We start from the raw sequence: 20836 nt of genomic DNA on the forward strand, positions 1-20836 counted from the left end.
AAAAATCCATATTCACCGGAGCAAACGCTCAGAGAAAACTGTCCAACCAGCAGACGAGCGCTGCAGCTCCGACGCACGTTTACTGTGCTGAAACAAATGGATTTGTTTAAGTGTCGCTGCAAAGTTAATGTCTTCGCTGTTTTTCTTTCTGCGTGTCACATTGGGAATTCAGATCATAACCAGTCGTTTTGCAACATTTTGCAGGTAAAACCATAAAATAAGACCAAAGATACAAGCTTTGTTTCCTCCAAAATTGGTATCAAATGACATTTCACAGCCTGTAAACTGTGCAATAGAGCAACACTTCATTTTTGTAGTCTGGTAGAGATCATTTATAGAAAAAAAAAAAAGAAAGATGCTCCAAAAGAACTTCTCCGTTTATAAACAAACACAATACATCGGCGCACATCAGATCTTTAGGTTGTTTTCTCAGGAGACAGTTTGACTCGAAGGTCATGTTAAAATGTGCAATAAATTACTGCACACTGAGAAAGTCTTAGCAGAAACATCTGTGTATTTTCCCCGTCCCCATATTTTCCTGTGTGAAGTCAGTAGATTTGAGTGTGCTGACCCCTCGGCGTGCTTTGGACTTTGTTTTTATGCACCCCAGCGCTCTGCTCCTCTGGCTGGGTGCCACACTTTTTGCCTGAACTTTAATTATCATTAAAAGTGACGTTGTTCCAGTTAAGTGTTCCTCTCCCTGCCTGTAAAATATCAGGGCCCTAAACACCCAAATCAAATCTCACCTTGATTCCTGTTCCTATCTGTGCTCCAATTCGCGCGTTTGAAATGTGTTAAGTATTTCTGTGAAGGTCAGAAAGTTCAGCACCACGTCTCAACAGTTCAACATCAGCTTCTCTTCCTGCTCTGCAGCAAGTCGTGACGTCAAAAGCCATCATTCATGTCTTATCGATATTTGACAGCCGTTTATCTCACGGCGGCTGTAACGCGGGCCATATATCAGACACTTTTTTCTTTTTCGGTTTCTCCACTACAGCATCATGTGTGGGGTTCACGGGCTCCGCAGTGAGCCGGTGGAGAGCATCGCGCCGGTCGGTTCCCCCTTTATAGGAGCCCCGCCCCGAAATCAGTCGATGAAATTCAACATCGCACTCGCCAGCGTCGGACCAATCAGCGGGCAGAGGAGGTGGTCTCGAGACGGTGGTCCGGGATGCCGGCAGCCAATGAAAGCGCGTGTAGCGCGTACAAAGGGCTCGCGTCAACGATCGTTGGTCGCTTGAATGGCACATTATTCATGTCCGCGCGGTGCTTATTTAAGGAGTCACCATGAGGCGAGGGAGCGGGTGTCCTATAAAAGGTAACGGTTCTCCTGCTGGGTGCACATTTCTTCAGTGTGTGGCGAAGAAAACGGAAGACATTTTAATGTTGCGATGAAATTATAACCGACACACACACACACACACACACACACACACCCGGTAAGCGCGTTAAAAAGTCGCCCGGTGAAATACTACCGCTCCGCGCGTCCATGCGGATGAGCACGCTGCCGCTAATTCATCCCCCCATTGTAATCATCCTGCGTGTTGTTCCGCAAGCTCATTGAGCCAATAACGAAATATAATCACCAGTAAAGTCATAAACTCACCGAGTTATTAGGAGGCGCTAAAAGTGTGCAGAAAGCCGCACAAATAGCGACATATATATATATATATATATATGAAAAACACGTTGTTTTCTAGATTTATTATATGCATGTTTAAAATTGTGACATCAGCTATGTAAAAAAAAGAAAGAAGCCCCATCACTGCCTTTTCTTTCTCTTTACACACACCCACCGCCCATGCAGCCTCCCAAAACGACGCTTTTCGCCTGACTGGGTTCATTAATGCGTAAAGGAAGGGGAGGCGGCGGACAGCTCTTCTACGTCCCGATGCGCTGAGAGCTGGCGTTTCATTTCACCAGCGCCTCCGAGCAGCTCAGTCTGTCCTCTTCTTCATGTGCCAGGTTTGAGTGATTCTTTTTATTATTTACTCCAAAAAAAAAAAAGTGCCAATATTTTTTGATACTCAGCCTCACCGGTGGAAAAAAAAAAAAAAACAACCCACGCCGGGGCGGCGAAGAGAGAAGTTTAAATCCCAGCTTGCTGCTCAGGAGACGGCGAACCCGAGGCTTTTCACGGTCCCACTCCTCGCCCTCGCTGTCTTCAGCTAAAGATACGGTTTTTTTTTTGGAAGTTATCATCGACTTCAGTGAAGTTTCGTTTTTTTTGTTGTTTTTTTGTTTTGTGTCCGCCCGTGAGGACAGCACAAACACGCCCGGCATCATGGCTCGAAGATCCTGTGCCATTTACGCCACCGGGATCGTGTGCGCTCACCTCCTGATAGTGGGGATCGCTCTGCTCGTGGCTCAAGTCTTCCAAACACTGATCCACAGCCGGTTAAAAAAGGTACGTCTCTTCACGGTTTTAAGTGTTTGTTCCTCTCCTTTCGCACATCTTCCCCGCTGCCACACTTCGGGTTTTTTTGGGTTTTTTTTTTTTTAAATGTTAAAAGCGTTTCCTCTGCAGTGGCCAATCATGCGCATTCAGCCTCTCTTTGCTGATTTCAGGGTCATAAGATCAGCCAGGGTGAGTAAACGGTGTTCACGGTGGTAGTAATGTGTGTTTTTACTGCATTCTGCACCTCCAGCTCTGCAGGATGAAGCCAGAGCCCTGATGATCCGAGTTTGTGAGTCCCGGTACATGCGTGTGAAGCTTTGGCACCTTTTTTTTTTTCCTTTTCTTTTCTTTTCTTTCTCCGAGCTTGCATTAAAGACAGATGATTTATCAGTATGTCTTGTTTTTAACATTGAACAAAATACCTACTAAACGCTTCGCTGTAGGTAGAAAATCCCCCTTCAAGCCCCACGTTGAAGGGGATTTAGGATTGTGTGGCTCTCGGAGGTGAGTCTGTCGTGACCTTACCACAATTTACTGCCATTGTTACCTCGTTTTAACGTGTATTGACGGAGCTGCTGCGTTTATATGATTTAACCAATCGTCACAGGGTTCGTTTACCTTTTTAATAAACGGGTTTGCCTTTACAAAATGGGGCAAAAGCATGATGTCTTCTGTTTTCTCACTGGTACTGCAGCGTTTTCATAACCTGCCCAGTCCTGGGTGCATGACCTAATGACATGTTTCTGTTGGTACAGATTTAATAGACTGACTTAGTGATGGTTTGCTGTTCTGATGGTCACCAGTAGTAGTAGCAGCAGCTGTAGTAGTAGTAGTAGTAGTAGAAATCTGGGCAGAGGGGGAGGTAGGCAGGTCTGATGGGGGAAGGGAGCCGGGTTGAGTGGGCAGGGAGTCCCGGACTCTTCAGAGATGGCTCCATAGCAGGTTGGTGTGGGAGTCAGTCGTCCCACCTCTCACTTAATCAAACATCCAACTTGGATAAACCAGACAGATCCGCAATGATGTGACTAATGAATCCTCATCACTCCAGATCAATTGTATTTCAGTGATACTCCATGTGCACTCTAAACCCTGCTGTTTGTTTTTATCTACTGCTGTATTTGGACTGAGTCTCCGATCAATCAAGGCGCTGATCGCTTCAGTTATTCAACATACAAACGTCATTTTAGAGCTAGTTGATGTTCTGTACCGGTTTAGTTGTGGAAAGCAGTCATGCCGAACTTTTATTTACTTCATTTTCTAAAATGTGTCTCTATATTTGCAGACTGGTGGAGGCATTACTCAATTAGTCAATCTGAATTATGAACTTCCTGCTTGTTATTTGTAGTTTAGGGCTTGTAGGGGTGATGGGAGCGCCAGCCCGATGGGTTCGGGGCTGTTGGCAACTGACACCCTCACATCCTGCGGACCCGCTCGCTGCTCTCTGCCCTTTCAAAATACCTCACATGCCTCTTACTGACATGAATCACTGCACTGGATGCTGTGTGCAACTCATTATGAGCACTTCAAAACATCTTTGCTTGTTTTGCTTCTTGCAAAGTTGCAAGAAGAAGAAGAAGAAGAAAAAAGGGTCAGCAGAAAAGCTGGACTTGCTTGTTTGTCCAAGTTGAGGATTGAGAAGCAGCTGCCTTGCTGACAACGTTTACCCCTCCTGCAATTAGATTTAGGTCTGGGTCTAGTTTTTCTCTCAATCTGAGTCACGGCAGCATCCCAGGGGACCCAAATTAAAGAGAGTCAGTCAAGGTTCATCAACAGGGGACCTAATTCTGATGTGGCCGGTGATTACATGAAATGACAGCATAGCTAATCCTCTTTTGCCTCAGTCTTCCCGTTGAATTAGGCTGGCCCGGATATACCGAACTAACTCCAAAAATCTATCTAATCTGATGCTGCATGTGGCTCTCTAGAATAATGACAAGTCAAATCTACCTCCAGTACACCGACTCGGCTGGGTGTGGAGGGAAGCGGCGTAAAAGCCATGCGAAGAATCTGACCGACTTCTTGGCCTTGAGGGCACGATTTTTAGCCTTTGAGCAATCTCCTAATTCCTTGCTGTTGTTGTTGCAGCTTTGGCCTATCCCAAATCGTTCAGCTCGGATGACAGAATTGAAAAGAAAACAAAAAGAAAACACCCACTTATGCCACTCCTCTTAGTTCTGTTTGCAAAAGGAGACGTAAAAAGGCCTTCAAGAACAAGGTCATGCTGGTAAAACAGTGTGTTAGAGCTCAAAATGCAGCGGGGATTGTAAAATCTTCAACACAGGAAGCAGTTGTAAGAACGGACACATGATTTTCTTGTTTTTAAACTGTGTATTTTTCTTTTAATCTTCTGCTGATCAAAGCAGGATCTTGTCACACCACACCTCAGCTGTGCCTGAAGTAGTTTGGCTAAGGCACAGTTCCATTCAGCCGCAACACGGCTTTCCGTGCACTGACAAACCTCTCCACTTTGTCCCTTAGTTGTTTTCCTTTTTGTGATTGAACATGTTTTTTGTGAGAGATAAATGATGTTCATGTAACCATGATAAAGGCCTTTTGAAAGTCCTTTTTTCAAGGTTGGCAAACAGGGATTCATGCAGTCACACGTCAGCCTGCGGGGAGGAGAGGGGGGGACAGACGAGATCGAGGCCGGTTTCCAAAGTGACAGAGTTTGCATTTTGTTTTAAATGGGAACAAATTTATGTAATTTCTGCTGGTTTGGCATCATGTTTCCCCCACGGTGCACTGACTTATCATGACTCTCATACCCGCCTCTCGCGCTATCTAGTTTCACTCCAGCTCTTAATTAAGAAGCAAAATCATTGTGACTCAAGAGATTCCCGCTTCATAAATACCTCCAGTTCTTATTTTAAGTGAGTCTTCTCGGTCTCTTGAGGAATGGCTACGCAGCTGTCGGGTCAAAATAAAACTGATTATTCACTCTTTTACCGTGACTGTGATGGTTTCATGGGTTGAAGCTGACATGCTAAAGACCCTCGGTCACATAATGGTACAGCAGACCCCACTAGAGCTGCAATGATTAGCCAGTTATGTGATCAACAAATGTATAGATAGATAGTTACTTTATTAATTTAAGTTTGGGCTCTGGGAAATTGAAGAGCCTTTTTTTTTTTTTTTTTTTTTTTCCTCCTGTTTTTGAACCTTTCTGTCATAATTGTTGGTTGCAGCCAATTATTTTTGTTGAAAAAGTAAAATTCATATATTTACATACTCGAATTAGCCTACTCTCCTCAGCTGGAATGTGTTTGACTCTTGCGTGTCCACCTTTTATCAAGGGGGATATTCTGGCTGACCCCCCTCAGGTGTAATTATAGCTTTTGTAAAGTAGCAAAGAGGAGCAGCTGCAACAAAAGTCAGAAAACCATCGCTTAAACCAAAACAGGAAGTGCAAGCCACACCTTAAGCTTTATTTTCTCAACCGTTAAGTGCCTGAGAACCCTCAGAAAGACGATGTGTGGCCTCAGTATGGAAGCAGGTTTTCAGGAACTGCACCGTGAAAAAGACACAGGGCAGGGAGTGTGGTCGTTTCTCCTTTCCCCTGACCTTAAAAATACCCCAAAGAATGGGAAGAAGTTTGATTATTTCCCGTTCAACAAACGGTGCCAGTCAGAAGCGCTTCAGTTAAACATTACCGTTTCACATGTTGGGACATGTGGCAGCCAAGCTTGTGTCACACAGTTACTTGCCACTAGCTTTCATTTGCAGCCTTGTTTTGCTCGACAATGATCGCAGCCAAAACATGTGGAAAATCCCTCAGAGTGAAACCAGCTTCAACCTTTTCTGGTTGCTTCGATTTTGCCCGGACTGGATGCAAGAAACTCACCTGATGTCCTGCATTCAGTTTGACAGCTCGTGCTGCAGATGGTTTATCATTCCAACATGCTGCTGAGTTGTGTCGGCTGACTGGCAGCCTGCAGTCAGATTCCTGCCTAGGCTTGCTGAAGTCAGAGACTGCATTTTTTTTTTTTGATGTCTGTCTTGTTGGTTTTTCAGCTATGAAGGACTTTTCTCTGCTTCTCTCTGGGTTTTTTGGGGTCCTGGCCCGGCACTAGCTCCTTGTAGAAAAGTGCCATGTCTGCTCTCGGACCTCATTCAAAATTGTGAAGCCCACTTAAAAAAAAAAAAATTGGGACACCAACGGCATTTGTCATCACTTTCAGAGCTCAATATAAATCTCAGCACATAATGCTTTGGGAGATGACACTCTTATTTTGCTGTTTCTCAATCTGAATGTGTATTTTCCTCTTTTGTTAACAGGAAATGACTTTAACGGAGAAAAGCCAAGTGTTTGAATCGTGGAAGAATCCTCCTCCACCTGTTTATATGGAGTATTACTTCTTCAATGTGAGCAATGCGGAGGAGTTCTTGGCAGGCGGGAAGGCAGCGGTGAAACAGATCGGACCTTACACTTACAGGTAAGTTTGTTTCTTAAAAATGTGTTTAACATTTTAGCCGTGCTTGTAAAAACCTTGTTTGGAATTTTTTTTTATTGTGTGAAATCACTGACCAACGTCCTTTCCGCACCAGGGAATACCGGCCCCGGGAAAACGTCACCTTCCTGGAGAACGGCACCAAGGTCTACGCCCTCAACCCCAAATCTTTTGTCTTTGTGCCTGAGAAGTCTTGTGGCAACCCCGAGGTCGACGTCGTCAGGACAGTCAACATCCCATTTGTGGTGAGACAACATGTTATTTTGACTCACAGCAGCCTGCTGACGCGTAGATATGATTTCCGTGTGTGTTTCTTTTCTTTCCTCACACACAACATTATTCCGCTTTATTATTCCATTCCATTGTCTCTCAAGTTTTTTATTGTGACATTTTCGTGTCTTGGACATATAAACTTCAGGCACATCAGGGCCAACACTAACATACCAAGTGATTTTTAATGCAGCCTTTAATGACCTTTTCCCACGGAAGGCATAAAGTCTTCAAACAAACTGCGCCGTGTGTGCGATGGGAGTGTTCTCACTCGTCGCCTCCAGCATTTACTTTCTCTCATTGTATGTTTTCTTCCCTCTCTTTGTCTTTGTCCCTCAGGCGGTGATGAACGAGCTGAACTCCTACTCCTTCTTCCTGCGAACGCTGGTATCCATGTACATGAACAGCCTGGGCATCGAGGTGTTCATGACCCGCACCGTCCACGAGGTTCTGTGGGGCTTCAAAGACCCTCTTCTCACCAAGGTCCACTCCATGAAGCCCGACGTGGACGAGTACTTCGGGCTCATGTGGAAGGTAAGCTTTTGTTTTGTTGCTCCTGATGTTTTATTAGAGCGCAAACCTGTAGGGAAGCTTGTACACGTTGGTTGTCAGGGGTTACCGACACCATAGACTGTGGTGACGTTATGTAGAAGTGAAACTGGCCGCATGCTGATGGAGCATGCACATACTTCCTATTTATACAGCAACGTCTGCAGTTTGGCACAAGTGATGACACTACCAACCATGTGGCTTAAAAAGACCTGTTAGTGCATTTATGGGCCCGTTAATGAGAAATCTAGTATCATAAGTATTAATTAGCAGATGAGCTGGCAGGGAAATTAACTGTAAATTTTGGCCTCAAACATGAAGGACACCCTCTAAAACATCAGTAGAAACACTTGATGCGAAAGCGTCCACCAGTTCTTGTCACTTTTTTGTTTTTGTGTACTTGAATCGGTCATTAATGCCGGCACCGACGGGCATGCCGAGAACATGTCCAAAGTAGTATTCCTTCGACATAAACTGTGTTTCTGACAGTCACCGTCTCTGCTGCGTCACAGCAGCTTTGTCTGAACCTCGTGTCTCGTCTCGCCTTCACAGAAAAACGGCACCCATGAAGGAGAGTTTGTGTTCCACACCGGCGAGGAGAACTACTTGGATTATGGCAAGATTGACACATGGAATGGCCTGAGGTGAATATTACGCTGAGTCAATTATCTGAGGAAAATAAAACGGCTTCCCTTTTACTGAATGATGGAAAACACTTTCTAGTCAGCACAGGGCTTCCTCTTCCTTCCTTTCATGACATTCACATTTACTTCGTTTCACAACGTGTATCCAGAAGTCCAGAGGAGGAAGCCTTTGCTCCCTGAACTGAAGTAGAGCAGGATTGCAAAATGAATGTTTGGATATCTGATGTGACTTTGCACTTTGGCTGTGTCTGCATTTGTTGGAAGAGTTGTGGTGAAAAAATACTCAGTTCCAAGTAAAAGTAGGAATACAGCAATGCAGAGATACTCAAGTAAAAGCATGAAAATATACTGAAAATATAGTGTTTGTTGTGCACAAATATAGCCGCCGGGACTGGTGTGTAATATTCTATATCTTTATATATGATGACAATTTATAGTTGTAGCTGGTGAAGGTCGAGATTTTTCTCGGGTTTCGGTCACAAGATAAATCCAAGCGGTCGTGAGAGAATTTGTGGGAAGGAAAGGAAAGAAGTTAAGATGCATAAATTATAATAAATATCTTTGACATTTCGGTAGTATTTGGTGCTTAGTGGTCCGACTAACTTTAGCTGCACTATTAATCAATATAAAAGTTACTGTAATATAATCATTTTAGCCAATTTTCACCCAAAAATGCAAAACATTTGCTGGTTTCAGCTTCTGAAATATGGGATTTTAAAATTGCCTTTGTCATACAGGAGCATAAAGTGAACAAGACATTTAAAGATGGAGTGTAGGGAAATTAAAGCTGGCATTTTTTCAATGTTTACTGATATTTTGTAGTCAAATCAATAAGTTCTGTTGCAAACAATAGTCTTGTGACAATTGTCAAACTTGAACAACCTGAAAAAAAAATAATAACTGCTAAAAGACCAGTTTAGTGAAATGGACTTTTCTCTTCTGAATTGTATTGTAAACGGTAAAAGTTGCTTAAAATTGTACATTTGTAAATTACTTTCCAACCCTAATATCACCTGTTTCTTTTTGATCGACAGGGAAATGTCTTGGTGGTCCTCCAACCAGAGCAACATGATCAACGGTACGGACGGCGCGGTCTTCCACCCGCTGATAAACAGGAACGAGCTGCTTTACATCTTCGCTGCTGATCTCTGCAGGTATGTACGTGTGCTCGAATGGCCTCAAATTTGTTTACAGTTAAATCATCCTGGCAGGGCGAGGACCAAAATCTCCACGGAGAGATTCACGTCAGGAAATACCGGCTGACTCTTTCACATTCATCCACTGATAAGGACATGAATTATTACAGCTTGTGATAAGACTCGCAATTAAGTCAAAACACACGTGGGGAGAGTTTGGCTTGAAGGAGGGAGGCTTGAAGGAATCGTTACACAGGAAATGATCATGATTGCGGAGTAGATTTGCTCTTTGTTTAGACGTCCTGTTGTAGTTTGACTTTGATTCCCTAAAGTAGTCTGTCTCTGTCTTTCCTCAGGTCTATTCATCTGGCCTACGTGGAGGACGTGGAGGTGAAGGGGATCCAGGCGTACCGCTTTGCACCCCCCAGTGACGTCCTCATGAGCCCTAAAAAGAACCCCACCAACGCGGGCTTCTGCGTGCCGGCTGGAGACTGTCTCGGCACCGGGGTGCTGAAAGTGAGCGTTTGTCGAGAAGGTAGGAGCACCGCCCCTCCCCCCCCCCTCCCCCCAGTCAGCCCCCTCCTCAACTACCACAGAGCCTGACCCAGTTTCCCCCCCTCTCTACCCCCGAAAAAAAAATGTCCTTTCAGTCGGCCACTGCATACCCGGCTGGTATCTGACATTCCCACTGTTTGAGCATGCCAGATTTGACTCGATACACGGTTGAATGATTAACTGTGCTCGCTGTGTGTGGGGGTTATTGAAGTGCTTTATGGTGGTCATTGACTGGAGTGTGATTGCTCTGATAAGGCAATCCCCAGTGACCCATAAAGATGTTGTGGTAATATTTGAAAGATATGCTACTGGAACTGCTGGACTTTGCTGTTTGTATAGAAAATCATTGTATTATTTCTATGATTTTACAACATGCTTTAGTGAAAGAAAACGCTGACGAGAAAAAAAAAAAAGGATGTTGGTGCTGGTTGAACTCACTGTACTCAAACCTAATTGGCTGTCAGCATCACTTCCTCTGATTCATTTGAGGGAAGCACACCTGATTGGTGGAATTTGTGTGATGCTATACTGGCAGCCAATCGGCATCAAGCCTTGTTGTCATGTGCAAAGTGGTGTCATTTGGAAACTCGGTGAGGGGGTAAAAAAAAAAAAAAAAAAAAAGCTTCACCCACAAAAATAACTGTAAAATCTTGATGTTGTCTTTATTTCTGCCACCACAGCCTCTACGTATTTATCAGAACACATATAATATAGCATTTTAATGCAAAAAATACAAACATTTATCATAACCTATTTTCAATTGTGTCCATTTTAGCCACAGCAGCAGTATTTTTAGATTCAGTATCTTTACATTTGACTAATTAGAGTTCACAAATTGATAAATGCATATAATAAAGATGTCAGGGATTTTTACCTGAGAATTGAATTCCTTGTTGGGCAGAGAAAGCTTTTAAGGCATATATAAAATGTATAAAACTGTAAACTGAATCTCTTGAACTTTTCTGCTTTCGATCGGGTAGAACGACATTATAAAGACGTCATGTTTGGCCCTGAAAAGTTGTGTTTTCACAATTTGTTTCCATTTGATACACTTAACAGTTTATTGATTACTTCCAGCCGTCACATGAAGCCATTTTCTGAAGAGGACGTGTTAATGTAGTACTTTGTGATCTGGGTGTTTTTTTTTTCAGAATGATTTCATTTTGTATTTAATTTCCTGCTGAACAGTGACGGGAGTTTTAAAATAATCTGTTAACAAATTCGGCTTTGTTTTGGTTGTCTGAAGGTAATTAATAAGTTTCCCTTAAAAACAAGGAGAGTTTTGTTTTGACCGAGGACCCAGTATCTTTCATAGCAGATCTCTGGAGTGCCTTCATAAGCCTGTTACAGATAGTTTTCTTATTCAAATGAAAGGTGAAGACAGGCTGATCAGAGCTTCTTGTCTTTACTGTGTCAGCTAATCAGAATTTAGGCTCCATAAACCCTGAAACACAGTTTTTAGCTATCAGCTGCTCTCTTATCATTTCAACATTCAACTCAATTTTTGCTTGACCGCAAACACCAGATTGTGCTGCATCTTATCTCGCGTTTCTTCCTTAATCTCCTTTGACTTATGTTATTGTACAAAATGTGTTTCTCCGACTCGTTTCCTTCAAGGTGCCCCCATCGTGGTGTCCTTCCCCCACTTCTATCAAGCCGACCCCGTCTACATCAACGCTGTCGACGGGCTCAACCCCAACAAGGAGGAACACGAGACGTATCTCGACTTGCAGCCGGTATGTCGAACACTTCACTGAACAGTGATCTTGAGCAAATGAACATAGTTTAGCTCATAATCTGTAGTTAATAGCTCTGTTTGTCTTTGTTTGCTTTAAAACACTTTTTATATATATATATATATAATAATTTACTTAAAAAAAAAAATTTTTTCAAAATAACCAGCAACTTCTTGATTTAAATTGTACAGATTTACATATATTGATATTTATAGATAGATCTAATAGAAAAAATGGTAGAAAAGAGGGAAAATATACATAGAAAGGAGGAAAGAAAATAGAAAAGACATGCATTTTTTTGTCATAGTTATATACATATTTAAAGCATACACGGAAAACAATGAAGCCGGTGTTGCTCACTTGATTTATAAAGCCAAAGGATGTGTAATACAAAAAAGAGAACACTGACAACAAAAGCAACAAAGAACAAATATCCACCTCAACCCTCAAACATTTATTGTATATCTGTGAACGAAAGCCTCTAATGATTGAATGTTTATTTCTTAAAGCCAGTTGAATCTTCTCTAGATGTAAAGTCTTGTTTAAATCATCCAGCTCGATGTTGCTGCTTAAGACTGCAGTTTTCTTCTAGTGTGGAGGAATTATCAGAAACAACAGGAAATAAAATGGGGTTTTTTTGTATCTCTTCTAGACGACAGGACTTCCCATTCGTGCCTGCAAGAGGGCCCAGCTCAATATCATTCTGAAGAGAGTCCCAGGCTTCCCGTAAGTCGAACTCTGTTGCACTCTGACCTACTTTGCTGTTTGCCACACTCGGCCACATGTTGAGCCAGATGTCGCCCCTGACCGCCCCGTGTCTCTCACTTTCTGCCCCTGCAGCAAAACCAAGTTCATCAACGAGACCATTTTCCCCATCATGTTTGTCAATGAGGTAAGGCTGCCCCCCTCCCGCCCTTCATTAGCACACACTGAACCCAACCAATAACCGTAAGTGAACTGCAAATCAATACTGGGATCTCTCCCGACCCCAGACGGCGACTATTGACGATGACTCGGCATCACAGATGAGGACGCTGCTCCTTATCGTGACACTCGTGTCCAACTTCCCCCTGCTCATCGTGGCCATCGGCATCATCCTGCTGCTGGTGCTCGTCGTCCTGTTCTGCCGAAACCGCCAGAAGAAGGTAGGCACCGCCGCTGTTGCTGCGGACTAGACTGTATATAACGATCCACACGGTGACGTTGGTGCGAGGTGTGTGCCGGCCGGTGACGTGAGCTCGCAGCGCAACTGAGACGTAGCCAGATGGTAGATGGTAGTCTTAAGTCACAGTAAACGCGAACGTTAAAGTCTTTGACTGTGTTTTTGCATGGTTAACAGTTTCCTGTATAAGCCGCACTGGTTTAACCCAAAACTAACACATTGCATGATTTCTGCGCAGCAAAGTCGGCATGAGCAGTTTTACACAATTTTCGATTAAATGGTGTTTTGTTTTTTTTCTCGCTGAATGTTTCCTAACACGTCGATGCATCTTTTGAAAAGAAGAAGTGTGTTAGTTTTCTTTTGGTCAGTGCAGCTGAGGCAGCATGGCAGCAGTTCACTGGAGTAGAATAACCTGAGGAAGCTGTACAGCTCATGTTCCCCTGTTGTCTCCAGTCGTAGAGCAGGATGCAGGGTTTGAATCTTGACCTCGCCCCTTTCAGATTACTGTAGTTCAGGTCATTCACCTCGCAGAGGAAGGCCCGCAACATGTTAAAGGAATAATTTGATATTTGGGGAATATGAGAAGGGCTTAATAAATGAGAAGATTGATACCAGTCTCATGTCTGTATGCAGAATATGAAGCTACATTCAAGAGATGATTAGTTTAGCTAAAAGACTAAAAACCAAAGCTAGCCTGGCGCCGTCCAAGGAAACTAAATCCTCCCGCCACCACCTACTATATTAGCTTTTTTTGCCAATTAAACAAGTTATAATAATTGACCTTTAGAGGTGCTGGTAATTAGAATTGGCTACCTTCAGACAGAGCCAGGCTAGGGTAGCTCTGCGCTAAGCTGGGCTCACTAGCTGCTAGTTGCAGCGACAGTGGTATCGATCTTCTCATCTAACTTTGAAGAAAGCAAATAGCTATATTTCCCAAAACTATTCCTTTAACAGACACATAAATTTAGGCCTTTAGCTTTGCATTGAGAGGAATGTTAAAGTCGTGCTTAATTGCAATGTGAAGAAGTGTTGTATTAACCATGTTCTAATTTTAATTTTCTGTAACCCCCCTTTTTTCCTTTTCTGTTTTAGAATGAAGTAAAACGTATTGATTTTACTGAAGCTTTTCATTCTTTTACTGTAAGTCTTCAGTTTTGCCTTGTTTTTCTATTTTCCTTTTTAATTTGGTATCCATCATCTCTCATTATTATCATTTTAATTATCTTTATGGGACATGATATTCTTTTTAAGTTCTCGCCTCAGTGTAATTGGTTGCTTTGCTTTTAAGTTACAGTTTTCTGTAGTGGTTTTTGTTGTAACTGGTGCACATTTGGATTGTAGTGGTTTACTGTCAACATTTCAGTCAACGCATTTTAGTCCCATTTTAATGTTACAACACAATATTTTGACGTGGTGCCACTTCTGTGGTTTGAACTAACACCCTCTGTCCTCTCCCGGCTCAGACGGTGAAGGACGACACGGCCTACACTCAGGTCAGCGACAAACCGGACGAGCCGTCGGAAACGCCGGCCAACCAGCCGATGAGGAACGGCTCCTACATTGCCATGTCTCCAGTGGAGGCGCAGAAGTGTTGATCGAGGCTCCCCTCCCCAAAAGTGTGGAGCTCAGGAAGGGGGCTGAGGGAGCAGCACAGGGGTGTTACACTACCGCGGTGGGGTTTCGCAAATACAGCGGACTCATTTTCACTTAAAAAAAATTTTTTTTTGGGGGGGTGGGGAGGATCGGGAAAGCGGTGGGACACAAACCCCAGTAATTGTTTCGTCAACAAAGACATCGCTCCTCTCATTGAGCCCTCTTATGACTGTCTGCCCTCCTCCACTCTACCTGCTGAGCATGGCCCTCACTGCCTGCAGTACTGCAACACAACCAACCCCCACACTCTAACCCTCATTTCCGTCCTGGTCGGCCCTAAACGGTGAAGGGACCCTGGGTGGGCTCGGCCGGGACAAGCCTTTTTCCGTAATTCTTCTGAGGGAACACGGTAGCATAGGTGTCGCTGTCGCACACGGATGCATGATCTTCTGAGCAGACTCTGCCGGCTTACAAGGCTCAAAGAGTATTTAGCATTCACAAGAACAACAGTGGGTGTTGTTCCAGTTGTATTCTTGCTCTTTCCTGTCCATCATACGTGAGGAGAGAACTTCAAGCCAACAGACTAAAAAAAAAAAAAAAAAAACACATCTGTAAACTGAATCTTTAGGACAAAACTCTGAGCTCCTGGGCTCAGAGGGTTGACTGGATTTGCTAAAGGCTGTTTTTTGTAAGGAGAAAAGAGGGAAAAAAACAAAAACAGACTGAGCCAATCTATTTATAACATTTTGCCTTTTTTTTTTTTTTTTTCCTAAGATGATTTAGTGCACCCATACCTACACACACATCACACTTCCAGTTTCTGTTAGGGGATGTGTGTGTGCACCTTTATCTCACACCTCGGTGTCCTGTTTTGATGGACAGTGGGCAACTATTTTTCCTACTGCAGGCACGGTGTAGTGTGACACCTGAAATACTCCTCCCTCCTTCTCGCCTCCCCTAAAACACTAGTTAAAAAAGGAAAAAAAACTGACCTAACCTCCTTTTAAAACTCCTCCTTAGTGAAGGTGAGAACTAATTAGCTGTGAAATTGTTCACAAAGTTGCACCTTTAGGCTCCATCACACATCCAAAACAAAAAGGAAGACAGAAAAACACCCACAGAACTTACAAGGGAGACTTGAACCTGCTTTCTGCCTTACAGTGGTTCAGCGTGTTCTTTATGCTCAGACATGGTTCACATAAGCTGGAGATCGCTGTTGTACATATGTAAAGAGGAGCTGTTGCGATACCTCTTACCAAAATCCAGCAAGCAGTCCTTCTAGGTGTGCTGAAAGACACTAACTCTGCTCTGGTGTCGACCGCTCCTGCTCGTCTACACTGTTACATATTAGAGAAAGCACAATTAGGATGGCTAAAACCAGTCCTCACACAAGGCTACCAGGTTAGGGTTTTGTCTTTTTTTTTTTTTTTTTTTTTGTTCCTGTGATTTACAGCAGATCTGTCAAAGACACTGTCAAGTGCCGTGACTACGTAAAAGAGTGGGGAGTTCTCGCCCCCCACTCGCCGCTGTGCAGTCATTCGGTTTGCCAAGGAGCTGTACGCATTCAGGCAAACTCGGCACACAGCACTTGAATCGCTGTTTGTCTTAAGTTTCATGTCGTTTATTTGACCAGTTCTGTTCACCTCCCTCGTCTCGTCACACGTCATGCCCGTTGGTGGTCGCCAGTGGGAAGTGAATTTAAGGCCATAATATTGTCAATGTGGAAAATTCCCTGCACTTTGCCTGGAAATTGTGCCCTTGTGTATTTTCAATTTTGTTGTATTGTTTTTGGATTTTTTGTTTTTTTTTAATTTTTTTTGTCCTGATTATTTCAATTACAGGTGGTCCATATGTTCAGTACATTTCAATTTGTCCTGGCTAGTATTGCTTGTGAAGGATGTGGTTGTGAAAGGACAGCAGACATCCTTGCCTCTATGTTACTTGCTTCTCAGCACATGGAGTGTCTTCTTTTGATATACTTTTGTATTTGTTATTGCTGCTAAAAATGCCATAACCTATGGACTTGTATTTGTATGTGGGGTATTTACCATAATGTTCTGGCGTTTGGTTTCAGGTTGACCCACAGAGGCTTTTTATTCAAGTCCTAAAATCTTGAAGGCTTCTTGTGTTGCCAACCCTTTAACACCTGAGCACAAGATACAAAGCCCAAAGCTTGCTGCCATTTATTGGAAATAGCAGTTATAAAGTAATCACTAGCAACGTTTTTGTAGAGTTATCACACTTAATCACTCATTCCTCTTATAGCGGGTGATCGGACCATATCACATGTATCGTTAGGGGTTTTTATTATGGGATTAGTGAACGTGACCGTTTGCTGGAGGAGCCCGAAAGGAGTGAGACACTTCAGCACCATCTGAGAAGTCTGATTCTGGGTTTAATAACACTGTGGTGGAGAGACCTTCAAGGCAACAGTTTGGAAATGATACCTATTTGCTTTCTAGTGAAAAGTAAGATACCACTTTATCCATTAAGATTACAGCCGGTTATCTTGGCGGCCAGCCTGGTTCTGTCCAACGGTACCAAGCACCAGCACCTCTAAAGCTCCCGCGTTGATATGTGGTGTCTTGGTTGTTTTTTCAGTTAAAAACAAACTGTAAAAATAATAATTGTCAAGTTACTGCATTTAATTGTAATAATTCAGCAGTTGTTTTTACATTTTGTTTTTTTGTACAGTTTCAGAGAAATGAGGGATATTTATAGGTGTTGGTTGCATGCTGGCCGTTTCCCCGTTTCCAGTCTTTGTGCTAAGCTACGCTAACCGTGTCTTTGCTCCAGCCTCATTTAATGGTGCTGACAGTGGTATCGACATTCTTCAGCCACAGAGCGAATACTTCCAACAATGTTGAACTCTTCCTCTGAAGTCAAATCAATTCACTAAAGGCCTTTTTTTTTTATTCCACCGGCATGCGTGCGACCACCGCTCTGTGCAAACTCACAGTTAATCGTTACTTACCTTTTTAAACATCTTGACTTGAACCTGAAAGACCTTAATCCAGAGAGTCGCGTGTGTGTGTGTGTGTGTATTGCTGTTCAAACACACCCGAGCCATCACTCTTCTCCACTCTACTACACTGACCTTTGAGTCCGGTCCTTCAGGCCCATTGGCTCGTCCCTGCTTGACCAAAGATGACCCACACAGATCTGCCCCGGCGCTGTGTTTACTCTCTGCGATAACGGCTGTGCCACAAACCACCGCCTACCTTTTTTTATTTAAATTTTTTTTTTTTTTTTGTAATCGTGCCACCACTTCTGTGAAGTATTTGCAGCAGTATTGTGAGCGTGACCACATGTGTATATGTGCCTTTTACATCAAGGCACAAGGAAGAAGAGAATTTTAATGTTTGATGGGTATTGCTTCTTTTTTTTTTTCATCCACTGCAAAACAAACAAAAGTAATCAATGCTCTTTAATGAGCAGACAATAATCTCAGTATTATGTAAGACAAAGCAATACAGTGTTCTGTTCAATAAATTGTGGATGTTTTGTAAGGGGCCACAATTTTTATGTTTCCTGAATTTAAGTTGTTTTTTTTTGTTAGTTTCACTCTTGTCAGAGTATTTTCTTTTCTTTTTTGTCCTGTAGTGTGATTTATTTTGTAATATTAAGCTAGAATCCAAGCGCATTTCATTGTTGATCATTTCACTTTTTTCACACTGAAAATTCAAAAAAGTGTAAAAGATGGACCAGTATGTCCCACTGGGAACAGTCCTGTAAAGAGTTTCTAAGAGTGTTCATGAGTGGTTTAAGTTTTGGGTGTTTGTGTTCGATGAGTATGAGAAGTCGTGTTTGTGGAGCGGTGTACCATTTATGTCAATACTGGAGAGATTTACTGGGAGGCTGATATCTTGACTGAGTAAAGCATCGATGCTGTGTAACGTATCTAGATGAATGAAACCCTCCTTCAGGGATGAGCACTAGTGCCATACCATCCTTCCGTTACCATTATTTTCCTTAATTTGCTCTTTGTAACAACGCATCTCCCCATGTCCATATTTTCAAGTCACTAACAGGCATTTCCTTATGAGATATACTAATTTGTTTTGCTGCTGAAAATGACAATCCCCCTTGTCATGTAAGGTGCAAAATGATTTCAAAGTAATATTCATTTATAGTTTTGATAATTTACACTGCACAGATGTTTCTACAGTGCTTTTGTAAACATTTCTAGTGTATTTGCAAAAAAATAAAAGTTGCGTTCAAGTGCAAAGTTTACCCGCTCGTCTGCTGTCTTTCGTGTAACAGTCTTCTCTCAGACAATGAAATATAAATCAAATGGTGGCAATAAAAGGACCCGGATAAGCTGTTTTTGGCTAAACCTCCTGCTGCAAAAATCATCTGTTTGAATTCCTATTTTTAAAAGTGTGCTTTCTGCGCCCTCTAAAGGAGCAACTTGTACTGATACCTGCATGACAGAATAGCTTGTGTGCCAAAACAAAATGCTGAAGCCTATATCACAGTTGGGAGACCAGCGACAGACACACCAGAACTCCGTCGTCATGGTGAGAATAAATAATAACAAACAGTTTGGTTTTGTCACCAAAAATACTTGGGTAGGTCAAAGAAAAGGTTTTGGTTTGTGTTAAAATAATTGACATTTTGTTTGGGAAGTTAAATTGTTTGTGATGCAGATTATGATATGTGCGTTTGACATTACATATGTGACATAAATTCACTTATGAGTCGAAATAATTAATTCTTGACTAGTTTTGAGCAGCGGTCTCCTGGTTGAAAGTCTTTTGTTGGATCCATGCAACCCCCCCCCCCGACCTCCTTCCTACATGGACTCTTTATAATGCACACGACTTCCCTAATTGCTCCTGTTATGATTACTATGACCACTGATAGTTAATTGCTAACGTAAAGGTCATTTTAACCCTCTTAAACAACCAACGTTGTCATTTTCTGGTGAAGGCGGACTGCTGAGTTTGTGCGGTTTGACTTCCCCTTTTTGAAATGACTTCTTGGATGGTTCTGTATGTTTCTATTGAACTGTTTTCTAGGTTTTATAAATTCAGAAATTTGGACCTTGCTCAGAAACTAAAGGAGCAAGAGTGTAGGATTTAGTGACATGTAGTGGTGAGGTTGTAGATTGCACTGAACCCTCCCTCACCTCATTGTCCTCCTTTTAAGAGTGTAAATGTAAGAGAATACATGCTGGTCGAGCAACTCGCAACAACAACAAAAAAGCCCTTTCTAGAATCAAGGTCTCCTTTATCAGTTAATGTACAAACATGGCGGTGTAACGTAGCGCACACAGTGGAAGGGGTCCCGTTCCATATGTAGCTATTAAGGGCTCATTTGAAGAAAATAACATTTTAATGCTTTCATCTAATTTCATGATATTGTTGTCAAATAAAACAAACGGTTTGTGTATTTTATGTATTAACAAATTTATCTGAAAAGTCAAGTTAGTTTTATTTATCACATTCAAATAGAACAATAATGCTGCACAACATCAAACATTATATCCATCTCATAAACTTGAATCACCTAAGCCATTAAAAACACAATAATCTATAAAACAAAATTAAAGAAATTAATAACGAGCAGTAAATAATACTTTAGAATACACAGAAGTAAAATTTAAATTAAATTGGGCTTAATGTGGAAATAAAAGTGAAAGTGGATGTGTTTTCAACTAAGATTTGGGCTCTAGTAGTGAGGTTGAGGAGGAGGAGGAGGAGGATGTTCCTCAGTTTTGGAGCTCTGGCTGAGAAAGCTCAGTCGGCCTCTCGGAGTCCATCTGGATCTAGAAACAACTAAAAGCTGCTCGTCCGGTGACCTGAGCAGGAGATGGGGGGTGTAGGTGTCCAACAGATTAAGCCAGGACTGCTCCATTTAAACACCTGTGCACAAACATTTTAAAACTAATCCTATTCTGAGAATGTAGCCAGTGTAAGGATACCAGGAAAAATGTGCTCAAGCTTACGTGAGCCAGTCAGGAGCCTCGCTGCAGCACTCTGAACCAGCTGCTCCTGGGATGTAAGTGCTCCACCCTTTTCAAGAAGTGCAGTGGTCGAACCTCAAAGAAACAGTGACCTTTAAGATCTTTAAAGAAATGAAGGGGTTGACCTTAGCTGAAACTCTTAGCTGAAAGAAGCTGGCTTTGGCAACAGATTAATCTGCAAGTTTGATTTAAAAGAAGAATCAGCACAGTTTGTCTACATGAGGTTTACACCAGGGTGCCATGAAACCAAGACAAGATTAAATATTATCAAGTGACAATGCTGGTAGGTGAGATGGACTCGGCCGCAAAATCCGTTTCATCTTCGTTGAGATTGAGAAAATTTGTGAGAGCTTTAACATCAGCCAAGCAGTTTAGAG

At 42.5% G+C, this 20836-nt stretch overlaps 1 protein-coding gene across 2 annotated transcripts; it reads left to right on the forward strand.

The window, feature by feature from the left end:
* Positions 1–1275: 1275 nt before the first annotated feature.
* Positions 1276–18724, forward strand: scarb2a (scavenger receptor class B, member 2a). 2 transcript variants are annotated; one of them, XM_069706530.1, is made up of 14 exons: positions 1276–1318; positions 1808–2407; positions 6674–6831; positions 6944–7091; positions 7456–7650; positions 8218–8309; positions 9344–9463; positions 9802–9980; positions 11618–11736; positions 12389–12462; positions 12577–12628; positions 12729–12881; positions 13991–14038; positions 14362–18724. In XM_069706530.1, exons 2-14 carry the CDS (start codon positions 2285–2287, stop codon positions 14491–14493), a joined length of 1593 nt encoding a protein of 530 aa, XP_069562631.1. In that variant the 5' UTR covers positions 1276–1318; positions 1808–2284; the 3' UTR covers positions 14494–18724. The 2 variants fall into 2 exon arrangements, with proteins under 2 accessions (XP_069562631.1, XP_069562632.1); XM_069706531.1 differs by lacking the exons at positions 1276–1318; positions 13991–14038 and having other exon boundaries at positions 1329–2407.
* Positions 18725–20836: the final 2112 nt, after the last annotated feature.

This window comes from Brachyistius frenatus, unplaced genomic scaffold (genome assembly GCF_029030835.1).
Source record: "Brachyistius frenatus isolate BFR_SWC_R1_liver_20210118 unplaced genomic scaffold, ASM2903083v1 Contig_63, whole genome shotgun sequence".
NCBI lineage: Eukaryota > Metazoa > Chordata > Actinopteri > Embiotocidae > Brachyistius > Brachyistius frenatus.

What these genes read in the sequence shown, in the direction of transcription:
- scarb2a (XM_069706530.1), top strand. Translation starts at nt 2,285, where the DNA reads ATGGCTCGAAGATCCTGTGCCATTTACGCCACCGGGATCGTGTGCGCT. An exon ending in TTCGCTGCTGATCTCTGCAG is followed by an intron (nt 9,464 to 9,801) that starts GTATGTACGTGT and finishes GTCTTTCCTCAG; the next exon opens with GTCTATTCATCTGGCCTACG. An exon ending in AGTGAGCGTTTGTCGAGAAG is followed by an intron (nt 9,981 to 11,617) that starts GTAGGAGCACCG and finishes GTTTCCTTCAAG; the next exon opens with GTGCCCCCATCGTGGTGTCC.